The 12702-nt window shown below is 52.5% G+C and overlaps 1 protein-coding gene across 1 annotated transcript; it reads right to left on the bottom strand.

Annotated features, from left to right (window-relative positions):
- Positions 1 to 8834: 8834 nt before the first annotated feature.
- On the bottom strand, positions 8835 to 11121 carry CLPS (colipase). Its single transcript, XM_040249837.1, has 3 exons — positions 11005 to 11121; positions 9412 to 9534; positions 8835 to 8987 (listed from the first exon to the last, which is right to left on the bottom strand). The coding sequence occupies exons 1-3, from the start codon at positions 11086 to 11088 to the stop codon at positions 8856 to 8858; spliced, it is 339 nt and encodes a 112-aa protein (XP_040105771.1). The 5' UTR covers positions 11089 to 11121; the 3' UTR covers positions 8835 to 8855.
- Positions 11122 to 12702: the final 1581 nt, after the last annotated feature.

Raw genomic sequence — 12702 nt, 5'->3', positions numbered from 1 at the left:
AAAAATAAAACAATTGCAACTGGTCTGGATGCTGAGGGAATTCACTGGTGGTCAGAACTGCAAGTGCAGTAGCAGGTTGGCCTCGGGTCTGGTTGAATCCAGTAGCTCCATGGCCCTCTGGCTGGATTCCTTCCCAGTAGCTGTAAAAGTTCCAGGTGTCACATAATAATAACAGTTAAGATTTATCAAGCACTTACTATGTTCCAGACACTGTGCAATGTGTTTTCTTATCTGTATCAACTCATCTTATTGTCACAACAAAGTTATAGTCGGTACTATAATTATCCCTAGTTTAAGAATAGGCCGTTGAGGCTCAAAGTATCCTTCTTAAAGTTTCCAAGTGGGCTGGGGTTGGACCCCAGGCTGTCTTGCTCCACAGGGCAGGGTCTTAACCACAAATCCACCTCACATATGGAGAAATCAGGCTCCCCAGGGAAAGGAAACATCTGTGTCACAATTCTCAGCAAACATCCTAAGACTGATTCTAGTTGGATTAGCCTGCTTAGTCTGCATACTCAACCCTGACCCACTCTCCTGGGTCAGACTGGAACACTGAGTCTTTACCTCAACCCCAGGTCAGTCTGCCTCGGGGTCACCTTGCCCTGGACCCACTCACCACTCCTCATTTGACATAAACACAGTGTAATTCAGAGATCCTTTGCATCACCCCAAGATCATAAATTTCTTTTTCTCCTATCTCATTATATCTCAATCATTCCCCTCATGTCACCAAAATAGTTTTTAAAACAGCAATGTCTTGCTACTATGTATAAAATAGATAACTAAGGAGGACCTACTGTATAGCACAAGGAACTCTACTCAATGCTTTGTGGTGACCTCAATAGGAAGGAAATTCAAAAAAGAGGGGATATATAGATACATATAGCTGATTCACTTTGCAGCATAGTAGAATCTAACACAACATTGTAAAGCAACTATTCTCTGATAAAAATTAAAAAACAAAAAACACAGTAGTGACTGCCTAATTTTATTTTATACATGGACCATATCTGCTTAACTATTTCCCTATGAGTAGACAATAAGATCATTTCCAAGTCCAAACCATCTGTGTTCTGTAGGACACAAATTTATGGCTGCAAAAGCAAAATCCTGTTCTAATGATGGCTTCAGCAAGGTGGATGCTTTGCCTCTCGCCTGGAGGTTGGGGGGAGGCTGGCTGAGGCTCTGCTGGGAGAGGTCATGTGCCCCCACCTCCTTCCACCTTCTTGCTCAGTCATCTGCTGCTCTGTTTCCTTCCATTTTTCCCCTTTTTTACAGCACGACACACATAGCAACGTCATATTGATATAGCACCTTGGCATAAGAGTAGAAGGGTCTTGGGGCCCTAAAGAGGCTCTCCTGAGGGCAGAAGGCACCCACATCTCCAGACACACGAGTTGGGACGCTCTGCCTCAAATTGTTTCTTTCCTTCTATAGTCAGAGAGAGTGCACCACCGTACCTGCTGGGTCCACCTTCCAGTTACACGAAAGGGGGGAGAGGGGCAGCAGGCAGCTCACCCTTCCTAAAAGGGCAGCAGGAATTACTTTCACTTACAACCCTCTAGGCAAAAGTTGGTGTCTCAGATGGTAAAGAATCTGCCTGCAGTGTGGGAGACCTGGGTTCAATCTCTGGGTCAGGAAGATGCCCTGGAGAAGGAAATGGCAATCCACTCCAGTATTCTTGCCTGGAAAACTCCAAGGACAGAGGAGCATGGCTGACTACAGTCCATGGAGTCACAAAGAATCAGACAAGACTGAGCGACTAACACGTTCACTTTCAGGCAAAAGTTAGTCACATGGCTACAGCTAGCTGCAAGGGAGGCTGGGAAATGTAGTTTTCATCTGGACATCCGTGTGCCCAGCTAAAGCTTGCGGGGTTCTGTTATTAAAGGACAAAAGGAGAATGTATAGTGGGAGCAATTTGCTGTCACAAAACCCTTTATTATTATTTTAATAAGCCAGGAGAGCTTGGCTCCCAGGACCCAGAGCTAATGACTGTTGCTGCTGCTGCTGCTGCTAAGTCGCTTCAGTCGTGTCCGACTCTGTGCGACCCCATAGACGGCAGCCCATCAGGCTCTCCCATCCCTGGGATTCTCCAGGCAAGAACACTGGAGTGGGTTGCCATTTCCTTCTCCAAGGCATGAAAGTGAAAAGTGAAAGTGAAGTCGCTCAGTTGAGACCCCATGGACTGCGGCCCACCAGGCTCCTCCATCCATGGGATTCTCCAGGCAAGAGTACTGGAGTGGGGTGCCATTGCCTTAGGCAGCTCTAATCAGGTTGTTTTGTTGTTGATTGTAGTTCTTCATATTATTTTGGATGGTCACTCCTTATTGGACATATCATTTGCAAATATCTTCTCCCATTTTCAGTATGTTGTCTTTTCATTTTTTTGATGATTTCCTTTGCTGTGCATAAGTTTTTATCTGCTATAGTCCCATTTGTTTATTTTTGCTTTTGTTTCCCTTGCCTGAAGAGTCACAACTATTAATAGAAAGATACTGCAAAGACCAGTGCAAACACTTGTCTATGTTTTCTTCTAGAAGTTTATGGTTTCAGGTAGGAAGACTTCTTTGACGGAGGGGCATGCTGCGTGGCTTGCAGGATCTTAGTTCCCTGACCAGGAAAGGAATTCACACCCCTTACAGGGGAAGCATGGAGTCCTAACTGATAGATGGCTAGGGAAGTCCCAAGGAAGACTCCATTTTTGATTGGCCAATGATATCTTTTGAGCCTTCACACCCCTTTTGCCCCACATCTAGGCCAGCCGATAACAGCCCCCCTCCCTCCCTTGGTGCTGGTGGGAGATGCAAACTACACAAACCCAAGCCTGCTTGGGGGACCCGCACCCTGGCCCCATCTCCTAGCTGCAGTAAAAGTCAAAGCCGCCCAGCCTTCCAGCCCTACGACTCAGACCCCCGTGCACCTGGCCTGCTGTCCTCGGAAAGGTCCATTATTTGAGTGGTAATCTTTTCATGCTGTTTTGATATATGTGACATCATCCATTCCAACATCCAAACCAGTTCTGGGTGAGGGTTGATTTCATCCTCCAAGAGGCACCCAGGGAACCTGGATCGCTAAACTATGACTTCAGGTTCTGCAGTTCTCATTCCCTTCCACAGCTGGGTGACCAGGGGACGCTCTGTGGCTGGGAGAGGCCTGAAAGGCTGAGTCACCACATGGAGGATGGTGGCCCTGGAGAATGTCCTGATTCACAGCTGACTTTGCACAAGCAAGAAACCCACTTGTGTTGTGTTAAGCCTCTATGCCTCCTGGGTGGTCTGTTTCCACAGCATTTCCTTTCCTGCCATGATTATTGTGTGTTAGAATGTCTCTTGCCCATCTGCCCGCAGCATTACCACCTATTTCCACTCTCAAGACTCAGGCACTTTGTTCTGATTGTCCGCCGCCAGACCCACTCCCAGTTCACGTGTTCTGAGCTTGTAATCCTCGTGCTCACTGAGAAGGCCCACAGAAATGTGCTCAGGCGACCGCACTTTCACAGGAGAGGGAGTTACGAAATTCTCATGGAAGGTCTCTGGAGGAAGGGAGTGGAAAGATAAAAACCAGAGTCTAATCTTTTGTTATTAGCTTTGTGACTTCGGGAAGTTTGGCAGCTTCTCTGGGCCTTAGTCATCTCATCTGTGAAACAAATATTCACAATGCTATTTGTTAACAATAATATACAATCAGATAGGATGAGAGAGTCTTTTGAAATCGTTCTGAGACCTTCTAACTGTATAGATAATGACAACAGCTTCTATTGATTGGGTGCCTACTCTATGCATAGTAAAATACCTGCTATTTAAGCATTGCGTCATTCCTGTGATGTACTGTTATTATGTCCTATTTTGCAGATGGGGAAACTGAGGTTCAAAGAGGTTAAGAAGTCTGCCAAAAGCACACAGCCAGTAGATAGCAGAGCTATCTGAATCCAGATCTATCTTGCTGGTGCAGAGCCCAAGCACATGGACTGGCTACTCTGCCAGCAGCAAGACAAGCACAGCGAACGGTCCAGGAAGCAGCAGTGGCTCCTGGGGAACCTCTGCTTCATCCCCATTGCTTGGTCCCCTGTCCTTTTGGTCTGGGAGCTGGCACTGTTGGCCTCTCCCTCTCAAGCCCAGGACTGGGCATTCATACCTCATTACCTACCCACCAGGCCTCAGTCACGTGGAAGATGCAGGGTTTTTAGCTGGAACATAGAGGCGGCTGTTCCTGGTCCTCCACTTCCTCCTCTCCTTTTTCTTCCTCCTCACCAGGGAGGAAATCAAAAGTTTGGGAGGGAACCTAGAAGGTACACTGTCTACCACTATCCTAAGACTCTGGGAAGGGTGGGTGGACCCAGAGGCTTATGAGAGTGAAAGCTGGAAGCTGGGGGGCAGCAGGGAGTGCTGGGTGTTTGGGGGGACAAAGAAAGCTCATCTGGATCATGGGAGCCCTGCTGGGGCACTGCTGATGGCCTTGCAGCGGTGAACTCAACAGAGCACTCCTTCCCAAGCTCGCTCGCATCTGGTAAGAGACACAGACATTCGTCTCCCCTCACGTTTTATTGAGCACTTAGTGTATATGAAGGATTTTGCTGGGTGCTAGCGATAGGTCTGTGAACAAGACACCAAAATCCTTGCCCGGGGAGAGCTGACGTTCTATTGTAGGGGGTAAATAAGTAAAATATTAATATATTCCATGTGATCAACATCTGAGGACAAAAAAAAAATAAAGGAAGGGGCTTCAGGAGTTGTGGTGTGAGGAGAGGGTATTCAGGGAAGACCTTACGAACAATGGGAAATTTAAGCAAAGATCTGAAGGGAGTGAATGAGGATTAGTCACTCGATAGTGTCCGACTCTGCGACTCCATGGACTGGAGCCTGCCAGGCTCCTTTGTCCTTGGGATTCTCCAGGCAAGAATACTGGAGTGGGTCACCATTTCCTTCTCCAGGGGAATCTTCCCAACCCAGGGATTGAACCCACACGGCAGGCAAATTCTTTACCATCTGAGCCACCAGGCCTTTCCTAAAGGGAGCCAGGCAGGCAGAAGGACTTGCCCAGGTGGAGGAACAGCCAGGGCAAAAGTCTAGAGGAGGGACCTTGCCTGGCATATTCAGGAACAGCAAAGAGGAGTGAGAGAGAATGGAAATGTCAGGAGAAGAGGTTAGAGAGGTCGAAGGAACGTCACGGTATTCTCCTTTATTCAGCAGTTCTGCCCTCAGCACCTGCTGTGTGTGAGGACCGTGATCATGAGTGCAAAAATCACTGCCCTCCTGCAGTTGAGGGGGGATAGAAAAATTTAAAAACAGGATAAAGAAGATAAATTCAGAGAGTCATGTATGTTGTGAACACGGCAAACCCAGGTGACGGGCCTGCTCCGGTTGGGTGTCCGAGAGGGACGCAGCCTGGGGCAGGACAGGGAGGCAGCCAGACAGGGCCCCCCGGGGCGGGGCACGCACAGCAGGGCAGGCAGTTGTTGGTTTTGTTCCCAGCTGGAGCCCCAGGGCCTGCACACAGTAGGCGCTCAGTATTTGCTCCTTGAAAGACTACTGACATTGTCGGACAGAGGGCTAATGGATGGCAGTCCTGGGGACCCAGCCCTGGGGACCATTGATGTGTGAGCGTGTGCACGTCTTGGGGGTGCAGGTGACAGGCAGGCAGGTGGGTCTGGCCCAGTCTCCTGTGCACCAGGGGAGAAGTCACCTATTTGGGGGACACTGTGGGCAAACCTTCCGAAACTGCTTAGTCCCCTCTAGGCACAAGTCAGGTCCCACAGACACCTTGTGTGCCCCGAACCCCATTCACACAGACGCCCTTGGGGCCTGAGAGACTGCCCAGCCTGGCAGGTGGGGAGGGGGCAGTGTGGGAGAAGGAGGCAGGCCAGGCCGTCTCCCCGCACGACACGGGGGAGATTTGCTTCCAGAAGAAGGGGTGCAGGAGCAGGTGCTGCCGCTGGTCTGCTGGGAACTGTGAGTTGTACTGCACCATAAGGGCGTCCGAGCGCAGGATGTGTACCTAGGGGTGGGTGTCAGGGCCTCAGGGGAGCTGAGGGGGAGAGACCCACAGAAGGCGGAACTGGAGCGCACCCAGGGGCTGGGGAAGAGGGGAGGGGTAGGTGGGTGGAAATGACCCGGGAATCCTCTGCTGGGGGAGACTTTGGACAGACCCAAGGTGGGTTCCCCCACCCAGGGGCGTGGAATCCTGGATGGTGGGGCAGGGATGGGGTGAGGCGATGTTTGTTTTTCTAACATGGGTTCCCGTTCTCCGGGGGTCTTCTCAGCAGACTCTGAAGTAGCACGGTCAATGGCACAGTTTAGGTCTGGCCCTAATCCTGGTCTACCTCGGGCTTCACCACTCTCATCCCAAGCCCCAGGAGTTCTGCTGTGGCTTCCTGGGAGGAAGTGGGCTGAGAGAGGAACTGAGTGTGCTGGAGAGGGGAGTTCATTGACCCATGAGAAGATTTAAGGAGAGGAGATGGGGCCCCCTCTCAGTGTTCATCCACTTAGGACTGGCAGGTGGGATAACAGGGGAAAGGCAATGCCAGGGGCAGAGTGAGGAGGGCACTGTGCAAACCCAGAGGTCAGCCTGGAGGAGGTGACCAGAGGCACAGACTCAGAGCAGCTGGGCGAGAAGGTCTTTTATGCCCAGGCTCCTCTGCTGTGCACAAGTCGAGGGCCCCCGAGCTGGATTGTGGTGAAGGTGGGGGGCTGCCCCAGAGCAGCCCTCAAGGCCGAGGTCAAAGTGTCGCCTTTCCCTGGCATTCCTCAGGCTGGATAACAGGTATCCCTGCCAGCTGGACCTGACTTGTGTATTTCCAAAGAACCAGAAATAGTTTAAAGTCATCTACAGCCATTGTAAGAAAATTGAAAAAAAGAAGCCAGCTAAGAAAGCTTTCTTCTAATGATTGCTCTTTGTTGCCTCCTCCCACTTCTCCACCTACTCCTGTGCCACCCAGAACTGTGTGTTCCTTTCCCTGATTCCCAGAGCCTCCCCCAAGGGGGAGGGGCAAGGAGGGAGAGATGAGGCACTATCACTGAGATAAAAAGCTTGCAATGCATGCTGGCAGCCATTGCCCCCCTTCCTTGCTAAACCCCAATATTGTTTGGGCAGGCCACATTCCCAGCCCTGGAGCAGGATTGTAATTAGCCTCAGCCAGTTGTGGCAATCCCATTCTCTTTGCCCAATACTTGCTTTTCCAGCCTCCCTTGCAGCTAGCGGTGGTCAGGTGACCCAGCTGTAGCTGTGTAGATATGGAGACGTCAGCCTGGAAATATTAGGGGAAGATAAGAAGATACCCCGGGAGAGGCACTCTGTCCTAACCCCCTCCCCCACCCAGCCTCTGTCCCCAGGCTTTCTAACTTAGCAGATGGTGAGAGGATCTGATGTTAGGAGTCCCTGTGAAGGCATTTGCTGAGAGGGACTGGGACCCAAACATATGCCAACACTTCCATCTCCAGACTTCTTCTTGCCTGAGAAATATATGCCCCCTGTGTTTGTGCCATAATTACTTGGGCTTTTGTTACTCACAGCTGAATCCAGACTTATCTCATAAACCTAATGGTTACTCTTGAGGATTCATTATCCCAGAACTACAGAATCCCGGGGCAGGCAGAGCATCTGTTTCATTCAGCTCACCCTCCCCCGTTTATGTGAATCTCCTCTCCAGCATCGCCACCAGTCACTGACCTTCCACTTGCACGTCTGAGTGCCTAGCATTCCAAGACTCTCTAAGGAAGCCCAGGTTTGATGGCTCCAGTGGGTATAAGGTTTTTATATTAAGTCAAAACTAAATTCCTTTTGAAAGTGAAAGTGATAGTCACTCAGTCGTGCCGGACTCTTTGCGACCCCATGGAGTGTGGCCCACCAGGCTCCTCTGTCCATGGGATTCTCCAGGCAAGAACTTTGGAGTGGGTTGCCATTCCCTTCTCCAGGGGATCTTCCTGACCACCCAGGGGATTTTCCTGACCAAGGGATTGAACCCTGGTCTCCTGCATTTGCAGGCAGATTCTTTACTGTCTGAGCCACCAGGGAAGCCCTTTCCTTTTAATTCCACCCATTTGTCTTAGTGTTAGTAACTGGGAAAGAACAGGAAATTGTAGAAAGGGTTGGGGGTGGAGTTGGATGGATTTGGTGCCAACTTTTTCTAATTACATAACATGGAGCAAGTTACTTAACAACTCTGAACCTTAGTTTCTTTTATCTATAAAGTGGAGACAATGAGTTCTCCTTCCCATCCAAGGCCATTGTGAGAATTTGCTGGCCACAGAGTAAGCCCACAGCAATTGTTCGTGATCTGACTCTTTTTAACACAGATTGTGTCAGCTAGCTGTCACCTCTGAGAGTCTGGCCCAGGAAAGGGGTGAGAGACCAGGAGAAGGGACTGGTAAGTTTTGATGCAGGGCAAAGAATATGGGCCATTATAACTCCCCAACAGAGATGTGTGTGTGTGCACACGTGTGTGTGTGTGTGTGTGTGTGCGCACGTGTGTCTGCCTGCCTGCCTGAGAACTTGGGGAGCAAGGAGGGCCTCCCAGGGAGCTGCGATGCTCCTCAGAAAGAGAGAGGTTCCCAGCCTGACTGGGCTTGTTTCACAACCTTGTCTCCAGCCTGTCAGCCCTGTACTGTCTGGCCCCCCCGACCCATTCCTCCTTTTCAGATGACACCTGCCTGATGTGCAAGAAGCTTGATGTAACAGCAAGGAAGACGCTGACTCAGCAAGAGTATCCAGGTGTCTGGAGAAGGTTTGCAAGAGGGGCTTTAATTGCCAAGAACCCAGTTAGAAGGCGGAGGTGCCAGTCGAGGCAGTGGCCGGCCAGGGGTGACCACCGCCTGGTGGAGGAGCATCCTGGGGTGTGCCGGCCTGGGTGAGCTCGCTTACTCTGTGGCACGTCCGAGATCAAGGCAGACGCCGAAGTTGGTGTTGGTGATGGAGCCCACGATGGTCTTGTCACCGTTGCAGGTCAGGCCCCGCTCACAGGGACACTTGTAGTAAACCCCATAGAGCGTCTGCAGAGACAGGGCAGCTGTGGGGGCCACCTGCCCCAGATGGCGCTTCTCCTTCGTGCCTCCTCGGGGTGGAGGTTGCAGGGGCTGTGGTGGGCCTGGAGGGCCTGGGTTCTGCTGTCCACTGTGTGGCTCACTTGCTCTTACTAACTTGATCTTGCTGAGGAGCCTCTGTTTACCCATCCATGAAACAGGACAACACCTCGCTGCCCCGCCCATGTCACCGGTCAGATGTGAGGCTCAAGAGAGCGGATGGGATGGGAAAGGGCTTTGAAGTGTGCTGACCTCCCTTCACCTCCAGCATTCGGTGTCCGGACTGACCCTCTTCCCTGAGCCCACACCCAAGCCTCGAGGGCCCTCCCCCTGCTGAGCTGTACCCGCCCAGCTGTCTCCTCCGCCCCCTGACACCCTGCTGCCCAGCACTCACAAAGGCGGAGCACTCGCTGTTCTCGCTGGCCTTGGGTGCGCAGCGGGCCAGGCTCAGGCCGTCTTCCCGGTGGCAGCACTTGCTGTTGCACTGGGCACTGTTCAGGCAGAGCTCGCCCTCATCCTGCCAGGGGGCAGCCAGTCAGCCCAGCCTCCTCCCTTTGGTCCCCTGTCCATGCAGACCCACAACTCACCACCCGGTACTGCCAACAGGGCCTCACACCATGGCGGGCTGGTATGAAGGAATCCAACCCCCGGGGCTGGAGGCCTCTGCCCACCCCGATCCCTTGACCCGCCTGCATGAGACGCAGGCAGTGTGGCATCGTGAAAGTAGCCCTGGGTGGGGACAGGATGCCCAACTCCTCGGACTGGCTGCGCTACCAGCTCTCTGGGTGACCCTGGGCCCGTCGCTGCCCCCTCTATGCCTCAGCGTTCCCATCTGGAATGGTCGCCTGTGGCCCCCAAATGGGGTCTCCAAATCTCTCTGGGTCCCCCAGTCCTTCGAGGAGCCTGTGAAAGTTGAGGACCATCTCCCGGGAAACTCCTCCCTCCACAGACTCTTACAGGTAATCGCAGGGGCATCCCGGCCCCTCTGAACCCATGCCTGGCCCTGAGTTAAGAACCTGCAAACTGGGTTCCGAATCCAAAGGACTCTTGCAGTGCCCTTTTGTGGAAAGGCCACGTGGACAGTGGGGAGAGCCTGGCTCTGGAGCCTGCCAGCTGGTTGCCAGTCCCTGATCAAGGCTTTCCAGCTGTGTGACCTCAGGCAGGAGACTTAACCTGCCTCTAAGTCAGCTTTCCATGTGAAGACGGGATTGATCATAATAGTACCTATCTCACGTGGCTCTTTGTGTGTGTGTGTACGTGCATGTGTGCACATGCACACGTTGTGTTGCTTCCGTCGTGTCTGACTCTTTGCGACCCCTCTGGACTATAGCCCACCAGGCTCCTGTGTCCCTGGGATTCTCCAGGCAAGGATACTGGAGTGGGTTGCCATGCCCAGGGATCAAAACTGCATCTTCTACATCTCCTGCACTGGCAGGCAGGTTCTTTACCACCGGCACCACCGGGGAAGCCCCATGTGGTTCTTACAAGGACTAAATAAGTAAGCAATCCTGAGGCATTTAGAGCTGGACTGGTCAGTGTAGGTCAGAAGCCAGAATCACTGGGAAGATTTTTAAACTACTGGATCTTCTGAGTCAGGGTTTCCAGGATGAGAGCTCAACACTCTGGATTTTTCTTTTTTCTTGCCTCGCTTCACGGCTTGTGGGATCTTAGTTCCCCAACCAGGGATTGAACCTGTGCCCCCGGGAGTGAAAATGCAGAGTCCTAACCACTGGACCTCTAGGGTTCCGCTCTGGACTTTTATCAAGTTCCCTCAGCCGGGTTGAACCATGCTCTGAGCATACTCCATGCTGATCGCCTTCTCTGGGGCCCTGGGGAAGGGGCAAGGGTGACAGGGGGTGGGCAGTCAAGGAACAGATGTTTTACCTCCCAGCTCTTGGGCAGCTGACCCACCAGGGGTCAAAAAACCAAGCTTAAAAAATATCCCACATGGGGGCCCAGATGCCTCCTGCCTGGAAGAGCCTCTTACCAGGTTGATTATGAGTCCCCGGGGGTCGGGAACCGCATAGGCTACCGCGATGGCAACGAGCAGAAGGACAAGGACCTTCTCCATGATGAGCGGGCACAGCTGGTGTAGGTTGCAGCCGGCAGGTCAGGTCAGGTGGCAAAAGACGGAGCCAGAGGGGGTGGTGGGGCTATAAAAGAGGCCTCGTGCACATGTGACCCACCTTCCCAGTCCCACAGGGCCTGCCGTGGGCAGAGGCCCAGCTGTGGCCAGCCTGCTGGGGTGGGGTCCTGATAAGCTACTGGGTGCCACCTGGCACCCGTACCTTGTGTGTGTGTGTGTGTGTGTGTGTGTGTGTGTGTGTGTGTTGGGGGTGGTGTGATGTGGCGACCTGGCTAAGCTAGGGGACCCAGGGGCACCTTTGCCTGTAGGAGTTATTAGCTGGGCAAATTACCAGTTCTGTTTCAGTCTCCTTATCTGTCAATGGGAAAGAGTTGTGAGCGTTAAGTGATTTAACATGTTATACACAAACTACCTATAGCCTGGGACAGGGCTCCTCATATGAGCAGCACATGTTAGCTGCCGGACCTGCTCACTGCTGTTATTCACCTCTGGTGCCTTGAGCTCCCTGGCAGGGCTGGGACTCGGGTGAGGCAACAGAGATACTTAGAGTGTGAGCACCTCCTTTAACTTTCCTTCCTAGACCCTCTCTTGCCTCACCGAGTCTGGGTCCTGCTTTTGACCCCACCCAAACCGAGGTATGTGGCAGTATCGGGCTCAGGGGAGGAAGGGTCCCAGGCCCCCTTGGGCTTTTCCGGCAGGCCCAGGAGCCTGGGGCTGGCTGGCTCTGTGACCGCTGGCAGAGGGGTTCCGTCTCGCTCTGGGCGTCCTGCCCTGGGTGTCCCGCCCCCCAACCCTCCCACCGGGGGGGGGGCCTGCAGGAGTGATTCCGGGACTCTCAGGAGGTCCTTCTCCAACAACTCTCTCCCGCTTCCTGTCCACTGCACTTAATCTCTGCAGCCAGCATCAAAGACTCGCCCCTTTCAGTAAAGCTTCCACTCTTCTACTCGCCTTGTCCCCTGCCCAAGGCCCCATGTGTGCCTGAGCAGTTGTTAGTCCTGGCTGAGGATGAAAAGGTCCCTTTGGCCTCTGCTGGCCCGGGGTGAAGGCTGGGAAGGGCACAGCTGCCTGAGTGTGCTCAGGTGTGGGACAGAGCGTCTTTCCCTGGAGAGCTGGTCATTGTGGCAGAGCAGCCCTTCCCCACCCCAGGAAGTGGAAGACAGCCAACTTGGGGAGGCCCCAGACTGGGTTGCCTTTATCCAGACAGACTTGACTTCAAAACTCACCATAACTAGCTGCACAAACTTGGACAGGTTATTTAAATTTGTAATTTCCGTGAACCTGTTTTCTTATCGAGGCAAAGAGGTCAATGGCTCTTAGGAAGGTCAGGATTGAATAAGACAGTGTATGTGAAACCCCATGGAAGTGCCTGACACATGGGGGGTGTTCCGGCAACATAGCGACCTTTCACTCTTGTAGCACTGAGGGTGGCCTAGAGAGGAGCAGCTGAAGGAACCAGCCAGGACATCCTCAAAATGAGAGAAGCCCACCCAATTCCAGAGACCTGGAAATGCCATTGATGAAAGAAACTGTCTTCTCTCTCTTATTTTTTTTAATGGGGCTTAGTGTTTTCAACCACTTTTCCCCATGAGCTTATCCTGG

The sequence above is a fragment of the Oryx dammah genome, unplaced genomic scaffold, assembly GCF_014754425.2.
Source record: "Oryx dammah isolate SB20612 unplaced genomic scaffold, SCBI_Odam_1.1 HiC_scaffold_11, whole genome shotgun sequence".
Lineage (NCBI taxonomy): Eukaryota > Metazoa > Chordata > Mammalia > Artiodactyla > Bovidae > Oryx > Oryx dammah.
Note: the sequence above shows the minus strand (reverse complement) of the source record. Positions and strands in the feature narration are given on the sequence as shown.